The sequence below is a fragment of the Labeo rohita genome, chromosome 21, assembly GCF_022985175.1.
Source record: "Labeo rohita strain BAU-BD-2019 chromosome 21, IGBB_LRoh.1.0, whole genome shotgun sequence".
Lineage (NCBI taxonomy): Eukaryota > Metazoa > Chordata > Actinopteri > Cypriniformes > Cyprinidae > Labeo > Labeo rohita.
This window is the reverse complement of record NC_066889.1, coordinates 15,487,849-15,514,634: the sequence shown is the minus strand read 5'-3', so window position 1 is coordinate 15,514,634 and position 26,786 is coordinate 15,487,849. Positions and strand designations below refer to the sequence as shown.

Genomic DNA, 26,786 nt, shown 5'->3' with positions numbered 1-26,786 from the left:
CCTTATCTGTTTAGTAACCATGGTGATTTCAGTTAGAAAACATCTCATAACTGAAGACTTGAAAAGTTTCTGTAATACATACATCCCTTGGTCTCTAACATAAGATGCTGTTGTACCCAGCAGGCTTCCTAACTTGGTTAACCATCAAGTCTTTTCTGATCACAAGTATCCTATGAGAGACCAACCAGCCAACTTTTGATTGGCAATGACTAAGACTGGAAAATTATACTGGTGTAACCTGAAGAAAAATATGAAGAAATTAATATAAATGATTGTATTTATACAAATAAATACTAAACAATAATTTTTAATTATAATAAAAATATTTATAGTCATTTTACATGATGTCTAATCAATAATAATGTTTTTTTTTCTTAGAAAAAAAATGCCTTATTTTTCTTTTTTTTTCTTTCGTACAATAGAAAAGATCTTTAAGAGTTTAGTATTTTTATAACCTGCCACAGAAAGGAGACTCTTGAAAAAATAAATAAACAAGCCCTGATATTATCTGCTTCCAACAGAAGCCAAATTAGCCCAATATTGACGACCCAAGCGGTCGATACTGACATAGTTATCTATATATCTTAAAATCCCAGAAATTTCTATGTTCGTCTTTGTTGGAAGATAATCAATACGCACGCCCTAATATGACATTTCTACACTGCCTTAAAAATCGTTTCTATGCCCCTGATCCAAAAACAACTCAATTTCTCCCTCTCTCACTGACTTTCTTGCTCTCTGGCCCAAATCTTTTGTTTTGTTCTTCTTCTTCTTTTTTTTTTTCCAGCCCTTAGTAGCGAAAGCTGGAAAGGTTGCTGCTGTGAAGTGGACTTAAGAGAGAGAGATAAAGCCAGAGCTCAAAGTCTGAGGGCTGATTGTATCTTCTAATAACAGGTAGCGTGAGAAGCCAGGGCAAACATGCCCACTGACTAATGCCTGAGAGAGTGTGCTGTCCCTATGAGACAAATCCATGCGCACTCAGAATGTGCAGCCCTCACCAGGCAGCCTCTGTGCCGCCACTGAGCTTTCTCACTCCCCACAGATGCTCCCAAAAGCCAGCCAGCCATCTTGGATGAGGGGGATTCAAGCATACATAAAGTTAGAAACTAGACAAAATTATATTTAAACTTCACTGAACAGCTGCAAAATGGCATATTTTAGAATAAACCTATATATTTAAGAAAATGATGTAGGGAAAGACTTAGTTTGGATAGCAAAGAAAAAGTTATGATACAACATGATATCACTGTTTCTTTAACAGCACAGTCTTCGATATTATTATTATTATTACTATTATTCACTTCAGAAACTGACAATATAAACTGTCATATTATCATCACATTATAATTATCATATTACACATTATCATATTCTATCAACAATAATAATAGCAAACAGTAAATGTATTATTATTAATGTCATTATAAATTATTATTATTATTATTATTTTTACTTTGGAAACTGACAGAATTAAGACAATATAATAAAAATAATGATTAAAAATGATCATATTATCATTACATTATAATTATTTTATAATTATACATTACATATTACCATATTATATCAACAATAATAATAACAAATAGTAAATGTATTAGTATTGCTATTATTATTATTATTATTATAAATTATCAATTTATTATTATTGTTGTTATTGCTATTAATTTTCACTTCTGAAATTCACAGAATTAAGATTATATAATAAAATAATTATAATATTATCATCATCACGTTATAATTATGATATTATACATTATATCATATCAATAATAACAAATAGTACATTTATTATTGTTATTATTATTATAATCATCATTTTTATTACTTTTCACTTCTAAAATTCACAGAATTAAGACTGTATAATAAAAATAAAGATTAAATTATCATATTATCATCACATGATAATAATCATATTATATATTATATAAACAATAATAATAAATAGTAAATTAATACTATTAAATTATTCCTATAAATTATTATAATAAAATTACTGTTATTATTATTATTCTTTTTTTTTCACTTCTAAAATTGTCAGAATTAAGACTATATAATGCAATAATTATTGATAATTATTGTATTAATCACATTATAATTATCATATTGTTATATTTTATCAACAATAATAATAAATAGTAATCATCATCATTAGTAATAATTTTGATTACCAAATTATCATAATATCATCACATTATAATTATCATATTATATATAATATTATATCAACAAAAATAACAAATAGTGAATTATTACTATTAAATTATTTTTATAAATTAGTATTATACAATTATATTATTACAAAACTATTGTTATTATTATTCACATAAGAAATGGACAGAATTAAGACTATAAAATAAAATTAATTATTAATAATTGTCATATTATCATCACATTATAATTATCATATCATATATTATATACACAATAATAATAACAAATCGTAAATGTATTACTTTTATCATCATCATCATTATTCATTTTCACTTCAGAAATTGACAGAATTAAGACTATATAATAAAAAATAATGATCAAATGATCATGATATATAATATATATATCAACAATAATAATAATAACAAATAATAAATTATCATTATTATTATAGAATTATAAAATTATGTTATAAAATTATTAGTAGTACTAAAAAGTTGGTGCTTATGTATTTATTATGTATATTTAAAGGAGCATCATTATTAGTATTATTATTGTTGTTATTATTATATTTTTTATCTTTTAAACTAAACGAAACCATAGGACATCATTTTTATTATTAATGATAATAATAATAATTTCATTATTCACCCTTCTATTCTTTCATTAAAGCTCAGAAACTTGTACTGATGAAATGTGCATAATAAAACCATTTAATAATAAATGGGGTCAATGTTGATTTCATGCTTTCTTAAATCTCATTCAATATTTAGCATTTTCTTAAAAAAAAAAGAAAAAAAGATGCCCAGCAGTTTGCATGTTCATGCATTATTGCTCGCTGTGTCAAAGTTCATTGTTTTGCTCATCTCCCCCCTGCCCTATCAAACTGTGCCAAACAGACAGTGTGTCGCAGGTGAGGTTTGGTGAAAGCCTTTCGGTCCTGTGGGGTCATGACTCGGGTCTAGCACTCTGCACCAGCTCCCTGCGGAGCAGTCGGAGTAAATCTCTCCGAGAGCAGTCACCCGCTAGTCTGGCGCCAGGCCATATGCCACAGTCTCACCTGCCACTATCATAACCACTGTTGTTCCTTCCTCCATACAAAGCCACACCCAGACCCAGCAGGAATTCCTGTCTATATGCCATCCCACACACAGTCTATGCTCCGGAAAAAAACAGTTAATTATTCATCCGCACATAAGTCTGTGTACTCTCCAGGCACTGGCACAGAAGCACCTCTGCGGAGCGTGCAGGTTAGCTGGCGCCGGCGACTTTATTCTTGAGGGAAGTGGTATTTCTCTGCTTATTTCTTCTAATGTATTCTGTGACTACAATATATTTCATACTGTGCAATGTTTTCCAGCAAAATGTCAACAGTGATGCATGTTTTTGTTTCAATCCAAGCAGGTAGATTAAGCATCGCCAGTGCTTGTACAGCTGAATTCTCCAATCACGCATTTCATATATTCATGTATTTTTGTATCCAGAGCAAAAGGGATTTAAGGAGGAATATATCGATTTGCTTCCATTTCAGCTTGACCGTGATGAATGTGTAACAGCTGTGTCCTTCGCAACAAATACAATGAACATTCTTGAAGGCGCAGTTGGAAGAAGCATGTCGATCTGGAAAAATCTTTTTTGCTCCTTACAGTACTACACCAGATGTTTCTTTGAAACAATGTACTGCCTGAGACTGCTATCAAATTATAAAAAATAATAACTGCATGTAAAGTACAGCAATTTCAGATGAAAGACTGTAATATTTCAAAGTTGTAATTATACATAAAAATGCATGTTTTGAAATTAAACATGTTGATGTATATTTGATATATTGTTTGTACAAAGTATTTTTCAAAATTATGTTATTTTTATTTTTTTTAAATATAAATATGTTTATATTAAATATATGGATAATTATGGATGAATTAATAGTGTGTGTGTGTGTGTATATATATATATATATATGTGTGTGTGTGTGTGTGTGTATATATTATATGTTTTGATACGTTATGATACATTAATTGGACCTATAGACTAAATATTTTAAAATTATATTCTTATTTTTTATATATTTTATAATAACAAGTTAATTTATATAAATTTATATGATTTATATAAATCATATGTGTGTGTTTGCATAAACAAATATGTAAAATTAAATATTTCAAATATTTAAAAGTTATATTCTTATTTTTTATATATTTTATCATAAGTTAATAAATATATTAACATAAATAATATATTAATTGGATTAATGTGTGTGTATATAAATTGGATTTATATCAATTGCATGTGTGTTTGCATAAACAAATTAAATTATATTATTTTTATATATTTTATAATAGTTTATTCATATATTAATATTAATAAAAATGTATGTGTTGGTTATGTGATGTTTACAGCAGAGATTTAAACAAAACAAATTATAATTTATATTTATATATTTTAAATTGTATTTTTTTTATTGGATTTATTTAATTTAATGTGTGTGTTTGTATAAACAAATATGTATAAACAAATATTTTATGATTTTATTCATGTTTTAATATATTTCATAATAACTTTATCAATACATTAATAATATTATATATGTTGTTTATAAGATGTTCATAGCAGAGATTATAAACAAATATTTTAGATTTATATATTAAATTGTATTCTTTTTAAATATGTGTATAATAAGAAATTTACTAAATATATTAATAATATATTAATTGGATTTATAAACTTTTTATATATAAATAGATTTTTTTATTGTTTTTTATTGTTAATATTAATTAAATATATAAATACATACAAATATACATACATAATATATATATATATATATATATATATATATATATATATATATAACAAGATAATAAACATTAATAAAATACATATAGATAGATAGGTAGATAGGTAGATAGATAGATAGATAGATAGATAGATAGGTAGATAGATAGATAGATAGATAGAAGCATGTCACATTACAGAATCATGGACTGTGAACAGATTTATGTTGTCTTTCAAAGTCAATGCTAAACAATAACTAATGTAATGGTGTGACATTTACAATAGCATCTTCAGCATTAGCTTAAAGAATGAAGTCAATGGAGCCAGCATGCCCACATGGTTACTATAGTTACCTAGAGTCACACCTACACAGCAGCATCCACACTCCCACACAGCCACACCTCCACACAAACAGATAATGAGCTTCACTGGATACTGATTAGAAACCAGGAGCACAAATACACCTAATGACCCCGATGAATGAAGGACAACCATGGAGTCTCCTAGAGAAGCTTTAAAGCCCCGTACCAGCCCTGGTATAAATCGAGGGTCAACGATTAATGAGGTTATTTGTGGTGAGAGACTTGTGCGCTCTGCAGACCAACCCTCTCCAAGTCCATTAAAGGCGGACTGCTCTAATGACAGATTACTGACAAACGACGTCGTTTGTTTTCAAAGAAAAAGTAATAAGCTCAGGTGAACCAGACAGTCATTCTTAATCTCCCAGCTATCTATTATCACTCTGAAATGGGAACGCTGTCCTTTCATATGAAATGTGAGCTGTCGATACGCTGTGGCATCGACAAAGACCTTGTGATCAATCACGGGAGAGCTGCACAGAGATTATTTGGCACCTCCTCATAAAACCTCCACTAAAACAACCTGCCCAAACGAGCCATTCACCAGCTCTTCAAACCGCAAGAAAATAAAAATGAATACATTACCGGTTTAACATCTTTTGGCCAATTAATAGGCACAAATAACAGGAAGAAAAATGAAAGCAGTTAGTTGTTTTGCCATGGGAGGCGCTGCAGGGTTCTTACAGTACGCCCACAACAGTCTCTGATTTCTGATGAGGGTTTGTTTTGTCTACATCTGTAACGGCTGCAATATATTCATTTTTATCCTGACATTAATGGAGATTTTGTTGTTTTTCATTAGCTCGTAAGTGCCTAATCTGAAGGGCCAACAGTTCAGCTTTGAACCCCAATTAAGCACCAAGTAATGAAGCAGGTAATCAAGGTTTTTAGCAGGATGGAGCTAAACTCAACTGGACGGTGGGCTTTCATGAAAAGGATTGGGCACCTTTTGATTAGATAATGGAGGTTTATGAAAACTTGTACGATCTGGTGAATGCAAAAATTAAACAAAACATAAATCATATGGTGAATAGTGTAAATACAAATATTTAAATATATGATAAATATTAAAAAAAAAAAAAAGACTTCTCTTCCATGTCAATCTTCAACACGTGTTTACGAGAGTACCTCATATGTGACCATGGACCACAAAACCAGTCTTAAGTAGCATGGGTATATTTGTAGCAATAGCCAACAATACATTGTATAGGTCAAAATAATGGATTTTTCTTTTATGCCAAAAATCATTGGGATATTAAGAAAAGATCATGTTCAATGAAGATATTTTGTAGATTTCTTACAGTAAACGTATCAAAACTTAATTTTTGGTTAGTAATATGCATTGCTAACAACTTCATCTGGACAACTTTAAAGGTGATTTTCTCAATATTTAAATTTTTTCGCACCCTCAGATTCCAGATTTTCCAATAGTTGTATCTCGGCCAAATATTGTCCTATCATAACAAACCAAGCATCAATGGAAAGCTTATTTATTCAGAAATTTCAAAAAGATTGATCCTTATAACTTGTTTTGTGGTCTAGATCACATATTTTGTTAAATAAAGTTGTTATTTTTGTTTTCTTTGGGCATAAACAGTATTCTCGTAGCTTTATAACATTACGGTTGAACCATGTCACATGGACAATTTTAATAATGTCTTTACTACCTTTCAGGGCCTTGAATGTGTCAGCTGTGTTGTTGTCTATGCAGGGTCAGAAAGCTCTCAAATTTAATCAAAAATATCTTAATTTGTGTTCTGAAGATGAACAAATGTCTTACAGGTTTGGAATGACACAAGGGTGAGTAATTAATGACAGAATTTTCATTTTTGGGTGAACTATTCCTAAGTCTAAGTATTCCATGAACCTGAACAGGATTTAAAAAAGACACTTTAATAGCATTCATAGAAAAAGGACCAAAAGTCTGTTATAATACAATAATGGATTACCAGAGATTACCAGATTCATTTTCTTATGTGTTCATGCACACTGTAAAAAAATATTTTAAAAAGTTTTCAACTTAACATAGTTTGTTAGTTAAGCTTTTAGTCAACTTGAAATTTTAAGTTACTTAATGTTAATTTAAGTGACAACTGGAATATTTTTGTTGACTAAACAAAATTTTATACTAGTGGGGTAACAAATTATTTTAAGCTGAAACAACTATTTTTTATAGTGTTCACAGGCAGAGAGTTTTAAGAAAGAATTGTTGTTATTATTGGGATTTTGGGTGATATATCAGGAGTTTTATATATTTTTGTCTCTTGTAGCCTGTCTTAAGCCACACTCTCACTCTAAGAAAAAGTTTTTTTGTTAAATTAACATATTCAATACTGTCTTACAGATATTTCGACTAAGTATGGTTTAATATAATGCAAATTATGTATTTTACTGAAATATGCGACCCTGGCCCACAAAACTAGTCTTAAGTGTCAATATTTTGAAATTGAGATAAATAAGCTTTCCATTGATGTATGGTTTGTTAGGATAGGACAATACTTGGCTGAGGTACAGCTATTTGAAAATCTGGAATCTGAGGGTGCAAAAATCTAAATATTGAGAAATTTGCCGTTAAAGTTGTCCAAATGAAGTTCTTAGCATATTATAAATCAAAAATTACGTTTTGATATATTCATGGTAGGGAATTTACAAAATATCTTCATGGAACATGATCTTTACTTAATATCCTAATGATTTTTGGCATAAAAGAAAAATCGATAATTTTGACCCATACAATATATTTTTGGCTATTGCTACAAATATACCCGAGCTACTTAAGACTGGTTTTGTGGTCCAGGGTCACATTTAAGTTATATTAAGCCATACAAGTCTTAATACCTGGGGTTCCCTTTAAAATCTGCCCATTAATCAGAAATCTTTTTTTCCACCTTAGTGATCAGTATACTCAAAAACCAATATAGAAAACTTCACAATGCATTTCAAAGGAGCCCAAGAAGAATGTTCAGAGGCAACTGAACTTTCTTCTGCTGGATTCTTCTCAGTGATGAAACAGTAATGTGAGTGTTCAAACACAGCTGCATCCATACCCTGAGCCCCCGGTCCCCGAGTCCCGCTCTCACTCGCTCCTCGACACATGCCTTTTATCTGCATACCCTCCATTACAAAAAAATGCACAGCTGTCACTCTGTTGCCCAGAAACCTAATACCTACACAGACGCTGTTCAATCACAGAGTGGACGGGTAGGTTTGACCATGAGGTCATCTGGTCTGTGAACAGGACAGATTTCCCAGACGCACTGCAGCCAGGCGGCCAAATCAATGATTTTGTTAGTGGCTAAATTTCATTTGGCACCATAAAGGGCTTATGGATGAAATGCTGTCATGAATAATAGAATAATGATGATCATATCATGCATCACACAGAAACCTAATACAAGGACAGCCTCTCCAGGCTGGGTGATATATTCATTTTTTTATTTAAATTATTAAAAAAGTAGTTGTTGAGCTTTCTGACAAGATTCACTATATGTTTGAATTAATCAATATGTTTTTGGTCCAAAATAGCTTAAAGGAGAAGACCACTTCCAGAACAACAATTTACAAATAATTTACTCACCCCCTTGTCATCCAAGATGTTCATGTCTTTCTGTCTTCAGTCATAAAGAAATTATGGTTTCTGAGGAAAGCATTTCAGGATTTTTCTTCATATAATGCACTTTAATTGTGCCCCTGGTTTCGAACTTCCAAAATGTAGTTTAAATGCAGCTTCAAAGGGCTCTAAATGATCCCAGCTGAGGAAGAAGGGTCTTATCTAGTGAAACAATGGTCATTTTTTTTTAAAAATAAAAATTTGTATACTTTTTAAGCACAAAAGCTTGCGTAGCACAGGCTCTCGAATGCGTGTCCACAGGTAGTTCTTGAACGATTCGTTCATTTTAAACGAATCTTCAATGTGACTCGCAAAGAACGAGTCATCTCGGGGAGTGATTCATTCAGTTGTGCGTGCGCAACATCCTATTAGGTTCTGTACTGGAATTAGTTCACCTGTTTTGAGTCTTCAGGTTTTCAAGTCGTTCGTTCATCTTATGGGGCTGTCACTTGATGCTGATTTTGCTAAAATGAACGAGACTCAAAGGTCCGAGTTGGTAAAATGATCCGAACTTCCAATCACTACTACGAATCACGTCTAAGTTCATCATCTGTGTACTCCGACTCAAAAAGGTAGAGTATGGCGAAAAACTACATCTTATTTTCTCCTACAACTTCAGAATCGTCCGACACGTTATACCTTTTTGTCTGTAAACAGCGTTTGACTTACTTGCACTTTCTTAGTCTTTGCACGTTCGCTTTGTAAACACTGGGTCTGTGGTTCCGCCTACATTCTGCGTGACCTTTCTACATGATTCAATAGTACATAGCGTCATGAACACGCATGCCAGAACCTGTGCTACACGACCTTTTGTGTTAAAAAAAGTATACACATTTTTATTTTCCGAAAAAAATGTCAGATCGTTTCGCTAGATAAGACCCTTCTTCCTCAGCTGGGATCGTTTAGAGCCCTTTGACGCTGCATTTAAACTGCATTTTGGAAGTTCAAATTCGGGGGCACAATTGAAGTCCATTATATGAAGAAAAATCCTGAAATGCTTTCCTCAAAAAAACATAATTTCTTTACGACTGAAGACAGAAAGACATGAACATCTTGGATGACAAGGGGGTGAGTAAATTATTTGTGAATTGTTGTTCTGGAAGTGGACTTCTCCTTTAAATTGTAATTTTAACCATAGATCATTCTGACCTAACAGTAAAATATACCAAAGCAATGTTAAAAATAAATCAAGCTTTGTTTTCAGCAAATAAGAACAAGGTTTATGTAGTACATACAGTGCCCTCCACTAATATTGGCACCCTTGGTAAATATGAACAAAGGCGGCTGTGAAAATAAATCTCTATAGATTATTTTCTTGATTTTTCATTCAAAAACTTGACAAAATTCCAACCTTTCATTGAAGTAAAACAATTGAAAGTTTCATTATGAAATAAGTGTTTTTCTCCAATGCATGTTGGCCACAATTATTGGCACCCCTAGAAACTCTTCAGAGTAAAATATCTCTGACGTACGTTCTCCAAACTCATTATGAGCTATCCTGGGAAAAGGATGTTGCAATAATTGGGTGCCAATAACAACAACGAGAACTAGGGGAAAAAAATTCAAAATGAGATTTTCCCTCCACTTTTCATTGTTAGATTCAATGATAGGTTAGAATTTTGTGAATTTTTTGAATGAAAGATCAAAAGGACAAACAAAGCAGATTTATTTTCACAGCATCCTTTGTTCATATTTACCAAGGGTGCCAATATTAGTGGAGAGCACTGTATATTTTGGTCATTCTACAATTAGGGGTACATTTAGAATTTGACAATGTGAAGAAAAAAGTTTTCCTGTTTCCCAAAACCCTAAGCATGACCTTATAGCTGCTTTGAAACAATCTATAATATGTGCATAAAACACCATCTATGTTTGCTACTGTCCACTGTGTTACCTTTACTGGGTAACACAGTTGACAGGTAACTTAGTTGACATTTTTAGCATTTTGGGCCTATACTTAACAAGGAAGCCTAGAAATACTAAGTAAATGGTATGTTTAGAAATATATTTTTCTAAACAAAACAAAAGTTTTAGTTAAATTGTCTTAATTGTTCAAATTTGCAGCAATAATACTTGTGTAACACTGTTGACAGTCAATTAATCCACTCTTGACACAGGTTTGCTAGTTTAACCAATATTAGGGGAAAGAGAAAGAACATAATTTCTAGTGTTTCATCCACGTGCTTCTAGAGGAAATATAATAATACTGTACAAATTATGCGAGAATGAGACAAACCATTTCTTTTTGAGGGGAGGGGGGTTTTCTAGTGGGTAACTTAGTTGACAATGGCTTTTCGGACACAGTTATATCACAATAAACACTTATTACTTTTGAAGCGCAGACCCAAATGTTTTGATAACCTAATCTAACCGAAAACAAAACTATGAAATTAATTTATATTTGAGGTAATTTTCATGCTTTAATGCAGAGTACAATGAACATCCTTCAAAAATCGGACAGCTGAATACTAGGGTTGTGTGTGATATGAACAAAAGAGATGGCTTTTTCAACATATAGTAGTGTGACTGGGAAAAATAGAATTTTGTATTAAAAAATTAAGCATCAGGGATTTATATTGATGAAAATATACTTCACGGACATGAGATGTACTCACTATTATAGAATGAGCCATTTATACATTTGTACACTTTTTAATATAAAACTGTCTTTAACTTTTTTCCTCAAGTGAATCATTGAATCAAAAGAGATCAGCTTTAACACTATTTTTATTACAAGACGAGGACGGATCATGAAACAAATCTAATGAAATGCTCTTTAGGAAATTTTATAGCCTAATATAATTAAAATCTTTCAAATATTCATGATGTTGTTTTTCATTAAACTGCCACCAAAATCATTGTAAATACATTCCCTGCTCTCCAGTTCCTATAATCCGACCGTTTCCTCAGAGGCTGTAGAATATTTGATAGCATCAATCAGTCGCACACTATGCATGACTGGCCTGGTCAGTGTTTTATGCCTTCTCAATTAAGTTAGAGCAACAAAACTCAACCAAACCTCTAACGTCGCTGGCAGGAAGTCAATTCTCCAAATGACTTGCATTCTATTTGATTGAATCTTTCTTTGCCTGTCCCATAACGTCTCAGCGCCTTCTTAAAATCTGTCTCCAGAGAAGAACAAAAGACATTACACATTTATTTCAGCTCAAAATGAGCGCTTGTTTGTTGGGTTTAAAACAAACTAATTACTGCCGAAACTGTGTCTGCCTCCTGACTGTATTTGTGTATATCAGACACGCTTTTCAAGTCGCTGTTGGACATCAGCAAGGTGCGTAAGCATGTTAGGAAGGGAACTAATTAAGGCTTTTCCACATCTTGGGTAAAAATACTGTCCGGAGACTGTCTTTCCCAATAACGGTAATGAGACAGAGAGATCTAGGGAGCCATGAGGAGCCTTCTTTCTCACAAAAGCCAGGGTGAAGCTGTGCACTCAGTCCTCTAGAAGAGCAGACATGCTCTGTTCTGACGGCAAGGTCTCTGTTTTCCATGCCTCTCCTCTTTGTTTCGCTGGCTGCTCGCTGTGATGCTCATTAGGATCCATAAACAATAGGAGCAGCTCTTCTAATGAGAGACCTTCAGAACTGCCTGCCCATGGGAAGCCGGCCATGCCGCATCTGCCGCCGCACCCGACGAGCATTTGATTCTCACCGGCTATGGCTGGTGTGATCAATTCAGCGGAAGCTCTTTGAGAAACTCACTTTGTTTACGTCCTAAGGATGCTAGAATTTTTCTGTGATGTTACGGATCGTTCCGGTTCTAATTTGCAGTTCTGATAGAATGATTAATGAAGGTTACATGGCCTCTGGACGTGGAGATTGCTAAAAACAGAGATTACAGCCGTCTCAAGCCAAGCTAAAGTTTCATACTACAAATATAAAGATGATGAAAATAGTTGGGTCATTGAAAAAACAGTTCACTCCAAAATGAAAATATATATATCATATAGTCAAACAATTAATTGCATCCAAAATAAAAGTTTTTGTTTGCATAATATATGTGTGTTTACTATGTATATTTATTATGTATGTATATCAATCATATGAATATAAATATATACATACATGAAATTATTTTTAACATATATACAGTGTGTTCATTTATATATAAATAAAAATATACATAGTATACACACATATATTAAGAAACTAAAATTTATTTTGGGTGCAATTAATCACGATTAATTGTATGACAGCCCTAATAACATAAAATACACAAAATACAAAAACAATTATATTGTATATAAGTTTAATGAGTATATGTAAGCAAATAATGACAGAATGTTGTATAATATAAAATATTATACACATAAATAAATACATATTTTACTTACAAAACTGTCCTGATTTACTCGACCTCTTTTGGTTCCTTTTGTACTCCATCAAAAATAATAAAAAATGAAAATATATAAAATAAAATATATAAAATATAAACTACACTAAAAAAATATATATATATATATATATATATATATATATATATATATATATATATATATATATGTATATATATATATATTTAATGAATTTAATTAGTAAAGGATTATATACAAGCATATGATGACATATAAATATATAATTTTATTTATTTATTATTTTAATTTTATATATATATATATATATATATATAATTAAAATAATAAATAAATACAATTATATATTATATAATAAAAGACCACTTATATAACTTTAACACTTTACTTTCACATTCTCATGTTGTTCCTTATAAAAAATAATAAAAAGTACTCTATCTCATAAATAACTACATACATATTTTACTTAAAAATGTCTTTATTTACTTGCTCTTGTTTTGTTCCTTTTGTATTCCATCAAAAAAAAAATAAATATAAAAAACCCAAAATAAATTTAAAAAAGCAAAAAAAAAAAAATTAATCCAAAAAAGAAAAAAAATAAGAAAAAAGGGGGAAAAATCAGTTGAGTGAGTTGAGTGAGTAAATAATAACAATATTCATGAAAGGATGTATGAATGAATGAATGGATGAATGAATGAATGAATGAACACTCATGTTGCTCCTTCTAAATTCCTTTGTATGCTACCAAAAAAACAAAAGAAGTTGGGTAAGTAATGACAGAATATTCATGAATGAATGAATGAACGAATGAATGAACACTCATGTTGTTCCTTCTCAATTCCACCAAAAAAGAAAAAGAGGGAAAAAACGCAACACTTTGGTTAATGAATGATGACAGAATATTTATGTTTGGGTGAACTACTCCTTTCTAATTCTGTCTGTATGCTTTATGCTGATACACCAGGTGTGAAAGTGCAGAAATTTGAATGGGCGATACATTTTAGACCCGAGCACCTGTGTGACGCCCTCATTTATGCACCACAGGAAGGTTAAAACGAATGTTGCTCTGTGCTTTCCTCTCAACAGCGTGCTTCAGAGATGAGGTGAACAACACTAAACTCGCAGTTGTTACTCTACTGACACGGCTCTACATCGCAGCCACTCCACACCATCTGTCCCGGTCAAAGACAGACAAACAAATGAGGAGGCCTCCTGGCTACAAAGATCAACAATCACCTCCTTCAGCCTTTACAGCAATCTGCTGCACATCCATTGATGTTCCACTAAATGGTTTTCAATCGTCATAGATTTTCCCCACCTGGACCTAGTTTAAAAATAATCAGCTCAATACTGCCGAAGACCACCTGCCTTCCGTGCTGGCTAAGCTAAGATAGCACACGTCTTTTATGGCTGGAAAGTAGTTTTTCAAGTGGTCTATTTCAGAAATATCACGCTAGTCCTAAAGTAAGAGCAAGGACCTGTTGACATCTGACATTTCAGGCTGAAATGTGAAAAGCAAAGTAGAAAAATACGATTTTAAATGTCAGGAATGGTTAGAGGACATGTCATATGTTTTTGCCTTTGGCCTATTCAAAATAAATAATACATGAGTCTAGATTGATATATAATATACAGATTAGTCATATATAAAAGTGCTTCTTTTTGTAATGATTAATCTTTACTATGAATCAGTGCTTACTCTTTCTTAACAACATTTATTCACATATCCATGCTGAAACTATTGCAACACAAAATCTCAGCCAATGAGAAGGTATTGATTAATATAGTATGATTAATATGATTAATACTAATGACACAAAGAAGGATTTTGGCCAATGAGATTAATAGGTGAGTACTGCTATCTAGCAACCCAGCTGAGAAGTGTATGAACTTTATGAAGTGTATGAACTTTATGAGTGATACAAATTCACAATTCTGACATTTTTTCTCATAACTGTCATATAAACTTGCACTTGCGATTTATAAAGTTAGAACTTTATAATATAAACTTACAATTCTAACTTTTTTCTCTGAATTGTGTAGTACAAATGTACAATTCTGACTTTTTTTCTCATAACTGTAATATAAAATCGCAATTGCGATGTATTAAGTTAGAATTGCATAATATAAACTCACAATTCTAACTTTTTTCTCAGAATTGCATGATACAAATTGACAATTATGACATTTTTTCTCAGAATTGTGTGATATAAACTCACAACTGAGAGAAATAAAGTCTGAATTTGCGAGATAAAAACTCACAATTATGAATGTTTTTTTCAGAATTGTGTGATATAAACTCGCAATTGCAAATTATAAAGTTAAAATTGCAAGATAAACTCAATTCTGACTTTTTTTTTCTCAGAATTTGGTAATGTAAACTTACAATAGTTAAAATTCTTTCACTTCAGAATTGTGACATATAAACTCGCAATTGTGAGTAATAATGTCTAATTCTGACTTAATAATTCGCAACTGTGTTATAAATTATTGTGAGATATAAACTCAATTCTGAGAAAAAGTCGCAGTTCTTTATATCTCGCAATTCTGACTTCATGACTCGCAATTGCGAGTTTATAGCATGCAAATCTGAGAAAAAAAACAATTGTAAAAAGTTGAATTGTGAGATAAAAAGGCACAATATTTTTATTTTTTTATTTATTTATTTTTTTTATTAAAAAGTCACTTTTTTTCTTTATTCAATTTGTTTTGTTCTATATTCAATTTATTCAGTATATTCCATAGTATGTAAGCATAAATCAAATCAAATAAAATAAAATAAAATCTCTCTTTTTTTATTTACAGGTAATACACAACGTTCAAGTTCTTGTGTCATTCTAAAACTATACTTTCCTTCTTCTGTGGAAAATAAAAGACTACTTTTTTGTTTTTGTTTTTTTTTCACCATACAATGAAAGACAATGATCACCAGAACAGTTTGTTTACCCACAATCTTCAGAATCTCATCTTTTGTGTTCCACAGAAGAAAGAAAGTCATTGAGGTTTGGAATGACAAGAGGGAGTAAATGATGACAGAATCTTTTGAGTGAAAGTTCATCCTCTATCTCTTTTAAAAAACTAAAATGCCAGAAAACTTCCAAGATCCTTGAGAAGCTGGCTTCTCAAAAGAGGTACGCATTTCTGCCAGAACCGAGAACATACATGGGTTATCTCTAGCTTCTCTTTCCTTTGTTCTTAAAACCTAAACAGATGTTCAAACCCAGGGGTTTGCGCCAGTGATCTAACAGATGCCCCTTCAGCTACTGTAACCCACAGGATGCATGCAGGAATGAAAACCCTGGTTATGAAAACATCTTTTAAGAATACATAATCCACAATAATGTTTCCATACACAGCGAAAGTAATTTCATACATCCATGATCAAGAGGAGTGAGAAAAACGACTGTGTCGAGAGAGCAGACACTCGTTTTTTTTGTCTAAATCCTCAACCTTTGTTGCTCAGAACGCTGCCGTGCTGCCTCGTCAAAAGAAGAGAAGACTATTTTTGTTCTTTATCACCTAAAACCTCTAAACTCCTAGGAAAAGACAGCGACTTTTATGGGAGTTAGTCTCCCAGCAGGCCTCGGCCCTGCATCCTATCAAAACAAGAAGATAGATGAAGGGATGGACGAATAAAACACCCCGCTTGTTTTTAGCCCAGGGCCAAGATTAATACGGCAAATATTATGAATGTTCGGCAGCACGCATCAAGACCATCACCTCAGTGGTCCTGTAAGCAAAGAAACAAACCTATCGACCATATTTCAAAATCAGCAATGCTGTTAGGTTGCTTCTTTCACTAACCTATGCATTTTACATTGATGGGATGCAGTAAAGCAACTACATTTTTCATGTAACAACAGTTCAGTTTTGCCAGTAACAAGCTATATTTGCCAATATGTCACGCTGCTATATAGCAAGCAAATACAGTCAATAAACAAACATGCTCTTCTCAACGCTCCTATATTACTCATGCCACATCTTATTCGTGGATTCATTCAGACTAAAGCTGGTTTAATAAATGAACAGCATATTAAGAGTCCTTGAGCAGAAAACCATAATGCAGCTACATTAAATCATAAATAGGTACTGTAGTTGTGTTTAAAATAATGTGTATGTGCTCACAGCTTGGCCGGCTGTAGTTTCGAAGCAGTTTCCCTAACAATTGTGTTGAGGCAGAAACACTTTGGTCTGGCTGTGATTCAGGCGAAAGGAAAGACGAATGCCGAGAACAACGAAAGCACAGGAAAAGCAATCAAAGGTGAGGAGGCAATCACAGTGGCGACATCAGACTCTCCATATTCAACCGAATTGCCTACTATGGGAGCAATTGATTATGTCAACAGCCATATGGTTTTGTGTTGGCGGGAAATAAATTACCGTACACTGGAAGTGCTCTGAATGCCCCGAGTCTCCTTCTACGATTTCACACAAGTGGCAAATCAAATGTCAAGGCCATGTACTACAACATTTTCAACCCAGGAACAGATTCATAAATACAAGCATGAAAATAAAAAGCTTTGAGAATTCACTCAAAACACACAGAGCTGAAAAACGCAGATTTGTACCCTCTCGAGAAAATTTGAGAAAACAATGCTACGGATTGCCAATGCACTGACCACAACTCTCAAAAAAGCATCTTGGCAGTAACTATGTGTGCTTGAAATAAGATACTACACTGCAAAATGTCCAGGAGACATCATAGTGTCAATGGCTAAAAGAAAAGATGCACGTGTGTAGTTCATAGCTGTCAGTAATGAGAGCGGCTGCAGCAATACTACGTTGCCGTCCACATTTGCAATGAGTAAAACACATGCCTGAAGGCTGTGAAATCTCTGCTGTTTAAATTAGAATCAGGTTTGTCTGATCTGATTACATCAGCACGCCTGTGGCAGAATCAGATGTAATACTGCATTTGATAAGCAATGGGAGACATACAAGCAGTCTTGTCCAAGCTAAAACCACTCAACCAGACAGGAAACACTGAGATAGACTGCTGAAAGATATTTTTGGATCTCAAATGAAAATTAAAACAGAATCGTGCTAAAAATATTCACATCGCACTGCTTTTTTTGGACTTCAAGCCATGCTTTTCATTCAAAGCTCTTGTCTTTGTATTTGCTCTTGTACTTGAGCCCGCCAACCCCCTTTGCATTCACTCTTTTGTCTCTTCTCAGGTTATTATTCTTCAAATTTAGGCCAGCACTTGCAGGAATTCCAGAATGTTCTTTTTGAACATGAACTCACAGGCTCCATCTATAACGACTATGGGTCTTCCACAGGCAAGTGTTCCATTATTAACATCGGTTAAATGTTGTGATTTAGAAACATCTTTTCCAGTCAGACCGGAAAAGAACATTCAGTTGTAGCTCCCAAATGCAAGAATCCTAGAGCTCACTTGAATATTTTGAAGTTATAGCAAAGACTTTATATATAGAAAGACTGTGCACTCCTATTACATGAATGGGAGAACGAATGGGATAAGCTGCAGCGCCCAATATGGCGAATAAGCCGCGCCTTCTAAATGAAAGATCCAATCGTTGAATAGTAAAATCATCGTGTCACTGCAGCTGCCGTTAGAAGCTCCAGTAGAAACAGGCAGCATTCCCAAACTTGCACTCATGACTGTGTATACCCACTGGCTGGTCTAGCATCAAAAACAAGCTTTTTTAAATTGTGTTACAGTAAAAAGAGTACTAAAGATTTTTCTGGTCAACTAGTAGTCATTAATTTCAAGCAATAGTCGACTATTAGTCGCACGTTTATTAATAAACTATATAATTCATACTAATTAACCTTTAATTGCCTACATAGCCTAAAAAGTGCTCGAGCGCACAAAAAAAGCTTGCCACGGTGCACCGACAGATATAATAATAATGAATTTGTCTGGGAAACATAATTTATTGATAAACTAGCGCTCTCTTTGTTTTCGGTTTAAGAGATGAAGTCAGCGACACTGACTCGTCACCTCCGCAGTAGTGTATGCATCATATGTTTCATACGGATTACATAATGTGAGAATATTTGTTTTCCATTTGAATTGGTTCATCTGAAAGTAAACATTTCACTCTCTAGATATATTTTTCATGTCTGTGAGCAGTATACAGAGAATTTCGAAGTTTCGCTTAAGTTCACAGAGACCAAGATGGCAAAAAGTGCATTCTGCTTGCTTTCTTTATTTTACAAAAACACAACGTTTTGTTGTTATTGTGAGTGCACACAAATAAACAAAGAGTCTTTACAGATTCAAAAAATTTATTACTCTAGCGCCGATAGCCATGTGGGCAGCACTGACATACAGTGCCTTTGCGCTTCGGGCGTCCCGAGTTCGAATCCTGGATAGAAGACCTTTCCCGATCCCGCCCCCTTCCTTCTCTCCCACTTCGCTTCCTGTCAGCTAATTATCTGTCCTATCACAATAAAAAAGAACCAAAAATGACGGAGTATTTTAAGGGCAAGTGTCTGCACTGTCATGTAGTAAGCGTGCTACTATTCAACTTCCACACTCTGCACAGACACTTCCATAGCTTACTTTTTTTCTAGGTTAACATTAGAATGAACAGCCATGTAAAGTTGCTACAACATACATCTTTCACATAAAAAACCATATTAAAGGTCGATGAATGATAGGTGAGTGTTTGGATGTCCTGCCCGATATACTAAATTACCACACAGGCCAGCCGCTAACGATCTGCGTGACTTTGCCACTTCCTGTGGGTTTTTTTTCTGCGACTAATCGACTAATACAATTTTGGCTGACCAAGCCTCTTCTTGTCAATTATCAGTTAGCCAACTATTAGGGGGCAGCCCTAAATATTATTACAATTTTAAAAAACTGTGTTCCATTCAAATATATTTAGATTTTTTTTTTTCCCCTATGATGGTAAAGCTGAATTTTCAGCAGCCATTTTTCCAGTGTTCAGATTTTCAGCTAACACAGGCTCCCCAGGAAGTATGTGATTAGAAATCTGTCATCTTTGCTCACGCATTCAATACTGGCAGATATAATAATTATGAATGTGTCTGGGAAATAGCAAGGAGACTGTATTAACTTAATAATAATTTATTGATAAACGCGAGCTTTCTTTGTTTTTCGGTTTAAGAGATGAAGTCGGTAACACTGACTCGTCATCTATGCAGTAGTGATGTGCCTGTATGCATGTTTCATACAGACTACATAATGTTTTCTTTTTGAACTGGTTCATCTGAAAGTAGACATTTCACTCTCTATAGATATATTTTTCATGTCTGTAAGCAGTATACACAGAGTTTCAAGACAGCAGAAAGCGCATCCTGATTGGTTTCATTACTTTACAAAAGCGCAATATTTTGTTGTTACTGTGAGTGCACACAAATAAACGTGGAGTCTTTACAGATTAAATATATTTTGAAATTTATTTTCAGCAGCTATTTCTCCAGTGTTCAGTGACATATAATCATTCAGAAATATGTCTAATTTGCTTATATGGTTCGCAAGAAATATTTCTTATGATCAAAGATCAGAAAAACAAGATTTTTTTATTATTATTTTTCATGATTCTTTCAATTTAATGTGTCCTTCCCAAAAAAAGCATTAAATTCTTTCAAAAAAGAGAAACTTACAGACCACAAACATTTAAAAGAGAGTATACAGAGGACTAAAAAGTGACAGAACATAAAATACAATTAAATTTAATTTAATGTCAAGGCTCTGATCTAATTTCAATATGCTATACAGTATTACATCTCACCACACCGTGGTAGCAGCGCGTTCGTTTCCTTCTGCATCATAATTACACAATATTAGCTACCATATGACAACGGTTCTGGCAAAAGGAACTGCTAAAATGTAATATGATCACATACAAGCTATTATGCAACAATCAGGTAATATTTTGAGCTGCTAACTGCTTAAATCAGCCGACTAAGACAGGTCGCCATCACATATTACCTTTTGAAACTGCTTTTGGCAGTCATTTGGCATGACAAAATTAGCACAACACTTTTATCTCATTTCATCGTGACATTCACTAAAATGGCTGGCTCTGAATGGATAAAGCTGTGAAAATAGTCCTATAATTATTCCGCTTGCCGCGAACGGAGGGAAACAGTAACCTTGTGAAAGCGCTATGGGCTGCTCTTGTTTGAACACAGTGTGGTAAGGAACTCCAAGTATGCACAGACTTTGTTTTTGGTGGTTTTAACCGGAAATCTACTCCAAATTCCTTGAAGCGGGGTACAATAAAGTTGAATATCTGGACTGCAGCATCTGAATGTTATTACCATCACAAAAGCCTACAGAATAGCTAGACATTCAGCGAAATGCATTATTATATTACAAATATCAAAAATAACTCATGACGCAGAGGAACCAAAGTGATACATTCAAACACAGCATTCTGTATTATGATCTAGTAACTGCTAGATGGTGTCACAACCATTGCTAAGCATTACAACATAACAGATGAGTCATTCAATGGGATTAAGGGACTTTCAAGCTGCACCTTAAAGGTGAAGGGTGTAATTTCTGCGCCCCCGGAGACACCAAAGGGAACTGCAATATGTTTGTTTGAGCCAGAGGAGGTCTATAATACTCGGAGAAAGCCATACATTAGTGTTCCCATTCATCTCAAAGGCAGTTTCTCGGCTAGCACGGGCTCCCCTGGAAGTATGTGATTTGAAATCTGTCATCTTTGCTCATACATTCAGTTCTGGGCATTTTAGCTCTGTACTTAATGCTTCAACAATGCAAAGACCTTGATTATAACCATGCATGTAAATGCACTTGACTCAACCAATGCTGCACGTATTTGTCTAAGCGGTAGCAGACGGGTAAAGCTTTGTAAGTTGTCTAAAAACACTCATATTTTTACAATTCACACATTTGAACTTTTCATGGGACAGCAAAGCAAAGAGAAAGAGAGGCAGAGAGTTGTGTTTAAATGTGGGGGGCGTAAGACAATGTTTACACTTCTCGAAGTTGCCTCTCGGCTTGCGACTTCAGGAGGCCCTTCTACTTGAATTAGGAGAAATCCTTTCAGAGATGGGTTGCAGGGATCAGGGGGTGGCTTTTCAGCATGACAAAACCAAACCCATTTCCCTCCTTTTTTTTTCCCTCCAACACTCTACAGGACGCCTTCGGAGCTTACACAATGCAAATCAGTCTGAGCCCCCTTTTCAGAGAGTGATTAATATGCATAGACGGCCCATCTTTATCAAACAGCACAAAATGGAAAACAACTGGAGAACATTTGGGACGATTGGATTTCAGTCAGCTTGCGCAAAATAAAATTAATACATTTTTACAAGACGGAGTCACGGTGTGAACAGTACAGCATGAAAGCATTAAAATGTTTTTATCTGGTGAAACATCCAGCGATCCTACAGCATGGGGGCAAATCTTTCTACCAGATCACTATTCCTTTCAGCCCTGATCTGACGTTTATGTTTTCATTGGCATCAGTCTTAGTAAAGCAATACTGTTCGAAAATTCACTCTATAATGACCATACAGAAAGACTTGGAGATGAGAAGTTCAGAGGTGGACCCTTTGACAGCAGAGATAAAATATCTGGTCAAATTTAATGATACTTTTAAGAGTAGTGATAAATTCATTTTATTATAACGCATAATTATTCAGCAGGCATGCATTCTCTGGGAAATGTAAAAAAATATAAAGAGCTTGTCATTCATTTATGTGCCATAAAGACACGTCCTTGAGTCTAAATCAGCTGATTTAATTAGTCTGTCTGTGAACCAGAAATTAATAAATAAATCATTTTTAAAAAGTTGAGTGCTGAACTTGCATGGCATTATCTTTAAACACTCACAAAAACACAAATAATGCTAAAACAGTAAGCTGCACCTGCAATATGAATGAATGCCTGCAGAGAAAAGTGCCAAATGTTTCTCTCTCCCAGTACTTTCATTTCGCTTTGAACTTGCCACAGACGGAGGACTTCCAGATGTTCACCATCTTGCGATTGTTTCTTTATTTTCCTTCAAGTGTTAACTAATCTACTGCTTCACTCTCCTCTTGAGGTCACGGACATGTACTGTATTTAAAGCCCCCTAAACCTCTTTTATTTCTCTTTAAACGTCTTCATGTTTAAGACCCCCTATTTTGCTCTTTGCACTTTTAATACACTGAAGCACAGCCTGAAGAAAAGCAGTTATTTGTGATGTGGGGATATGGGTATTTGTATTCATGACACGCAAACAGCTCTCTGTCAACATCAACATGTCAGCACCATACAGCAGTTTGTGCCTCAACACTATAACAGTCACTTTAGTGATATATAGAGATAAGGAGTGGCAGTGAGGGAGCAAAAAGGGAATGACAGATGCAGGTGTTCTGTACCGTTACACCTCAAAAGCAATGTTTAAACCAGCACATGCTTTAAAACTGTTAATATTATTTCAAGACTTCACTCATCTTTCAAATAGATGTACTTTATGAACTTTCTCTGTTACACACACACTGTGCTGATTGTCGGGTGAGAAACTGAAACCACCTCTAGACAGCTAGACATATTAGATAAGAGGAACTTCCAAAGGTTTCTTTGAACAGTAACTGTACTGACATTGATTAATGATAAATTCACAAACTCCATCATTCTTTAAATAGGACACATGTACAGGCTGCACTTTTTAACATCCTGCCCTAATTACACGCACATTAAGGACACCTTCTATAACCTGCCAAACACACCAGGACAAACTCCCACACCTGCTAGGAGGAACCTCAAACCTGCTCAAACCAGCTGCGAGGCTTGTGAAGTCCTGCCACGACAAAAGGGCAGCCAGTGGGACAGGACCACCGACTGGAAAATAACATCATCCCTCTGCATCATGCATACAGATTATAACCACTAACGGCTATCACCCTATAACACAACTCATTATACCAAGGGTAAATATAATATACAACTAGAGTCTAGTATATAGCCATAATGTGCATACGGAACACATAAACACTCACAAACATATTTATCTGTATTACATATTTTTTAAACCACTGTACTATTTGGTGGTCTCATTAAAAAACCTATTAACATCTGAGTCAATATTATAAGATGAATGCTATTTGAATTATTATTTTGTTTTTATATAAGACATGTTTAAATACTGTGTATACACTACCAGTCAAAGATTTTTGAACAAAGATTTGTACTGTTTTTTCTGCTCACCAAGCCTGCATTTGTTTGATCCGAAGTATGGCAAAAACAGTAAACTGTGAAGTATTTTTACTATTTAAAATAGCTATTTTCTATTTAAATATATTTTAAAGTCTAATTTACTCCTGTGATTTTAAAGCTGGATTTTTAGCATTATTACTCCATATTCAGTGTCACATGATCCTTCAGAAATCATTCTAATATTCTGATTTTCTGCTCAAAAAACATTATGCTCAGCTGAGTAGAATTTTTTTTAGGTTTCCTTGAATAGAAAGTTCAGAAAAACAGCATTTATCTGAAATAGATTTGTAACATAAATGTTTTATCATCACTTTTGATCAATTTAAAGTATCCTTGCTAAATAAAAGTATTTATTTTTATCATTTCTTCCCTAAACAAAATTACTGACTTCAAGCTTTTGAATAGTATAGTGCATAATGTTTTTAATTTCAGATAAATGCTGATCTTTAGATCAAAGAATCCTGAAAAAAAATGTACTCGACTGTTTTAAATATTGATAATAATAATAAATGTTTCTTGAACAGCAAATTAGAATGATTTCTAAAGGATCCTATGACACTGAAGACTGAAGCAATCATTCTGAAAATGTAGCTTTGATCACAGAAATAAATTACATTTTAAAATATATTCAAATAGAAAGCAGTTATTTTAAATAATAAAAATATTTCACAATATTACTGCTTTTGCTGTATTTTGGATCAAATAAATGCAGGCTTGGTGAGCAAAAAAACATCAAAAAGCTGTTCAAAAACTTTTGACTGGTATTATATACATATTTGTCTGAATATGGAGTTGTGTATGTACTGGTGATTTTATTAAAAAAAAAAAAAAATATTAACATCTGGGTAAATATTATAAGATAAATGACTACTTTACTAATTATGAAGTTCTTTTTTATCCTAGGCATTTTTAAATGCTGTATACACGTGTGCAAATATATATGCACTATAATGCTTTGGCAATGTAAAGCTTCTGTTTTGCCATGAGAAAGAGAGGTGGGGGGTGGAGGGGAGGGGAGGGGGAGGGGGATGACAGAATATAATTCATTCCCGCCCAAGCCTTACTCACTGATTGGCTGGAAATGATCATCCATGCATTCGAATCATTTCCCGAATAATCACAAGAAACATTTTTGGAACGCTTCCATTTATCATTCTTATTTACGCATCGCGCTCATAAATCACACTTTCGCTTACTTTCCTAATTGGCAGCCTGGTCTCCCTATAAACAGCCTGAATATCCATTATACATGCATGAGAAGTGTAACTTAAGTCTTTAAAGAGACAATTCAGGTATTTACTCACACTCATGCTGTTCTAAACGCGTTTACTTACTTGCTTTCTTCAGTGGGACACAAAAGGAGACGCAAAAGGTTAGAGACAGCCAACCTTAGTCACCGTTCACTTACACAGCATCTCTTCCATACAATGAGAGTGAATGGTGACTGAGTCTAATAGAGTCTGTCAGAAAACATTTCCTTCTTTGAAAAACTGAGTCATAGCGGTTCGAAATAACATAAAGATGAATAGATGATGAACTATTACTCAAACAGTCACGGGGATAAACTAATTCAAGGGTAATGCAGAGATGTTCCAGACAGACGCTCAATACGAGCGCTCTCAGCTGCGCCTCAGCACCATCCCGAATGTGAACACACGGATGAAAACACACACATTAAAAACACCACACAATAAACTTTGGCTGGTTATTTTGACGGCTTAGCTGGCGATATGTTTACACAACACACCAGATGGTTGTTTTTCCTGTCTCCCAACACAAATCTCAAAGGAGCCAATGCGCAGTAATGTCCACACAACCATAAACAACGCGATTTCGCGCTCTTAAAATGTAGTGAATCACTCTTGAAAGTACGGGTTGTTTTTACACAGGGATGCGAGACTCTATATCCCACCTAACTGGTTGGGATGAAAATAACAGAGTTTGTTTTATATAGATATAAACCGAGGCAGTTTGCAAAGCTGTATCACTGAATGAACCCGGTCGAACTACCTCGCATCCTCATCCTCACGCACGCCGTAACTGCTTCTGTGCTGTGGAGACAACGCACCAGGACAAACAAGGATGCGAAAGGATACAGTGCAACTGATACAAGTGCATCTTACCTGCATAACCAAAGAAAAGCAATGTCCAAATGAGATCCCGTATCTGAAGCATTGCAATGTCTTCCAAAGGTATGCTCCGTGTAGAATAGGTAGAGTTGGTTCAGTTATTATCTAAATGACTACGATGCTTTGTCCCTGTTTCAGGTTGCTGTGATATCATGAATTGGTCCACAGCCGTTGACACAGAATGCGCTCCGAGCAGCACAGCGAATGAGTGACAAGAGCCGCAGCACGCGCAACATTCATCCGCCAGCGCGAG

At 33.9% G+C, this 26,786-nt stretch overlaps 1 protein-coding gene across 9 annotated transcripts in view; it reads right to left on the bottom strand.

The window, feature by feature from the left end:
• Window positions 1–26,786, bottom strand: part of ncam1a (neural cell adhesion molecule 1a) — a 297,217-nt gene extending 270,431 nt beyond the window's left edge. For 2 of the 9 annotated variants that reach the window (XM_051092302.1, XM_051092301.1), the window contains exon 1: window positions 26,528–26,784. In XM_051092302.1, coding sequence (XP_050948259.1) covers window positions 26,528–26,579 — 52 coding nt within the window. In that variant the 5' untranslated portion in view covers window positions 26,580–26,784. Of the gene's footprint in view, window positions 1–26,527 lie in introns of all 9 variants that reach the window. The other 7 variants (XM_051092306.1, XM_051092308.1, XM_051092300.1 and 4 more) reach the window with 6 other exon arrangements.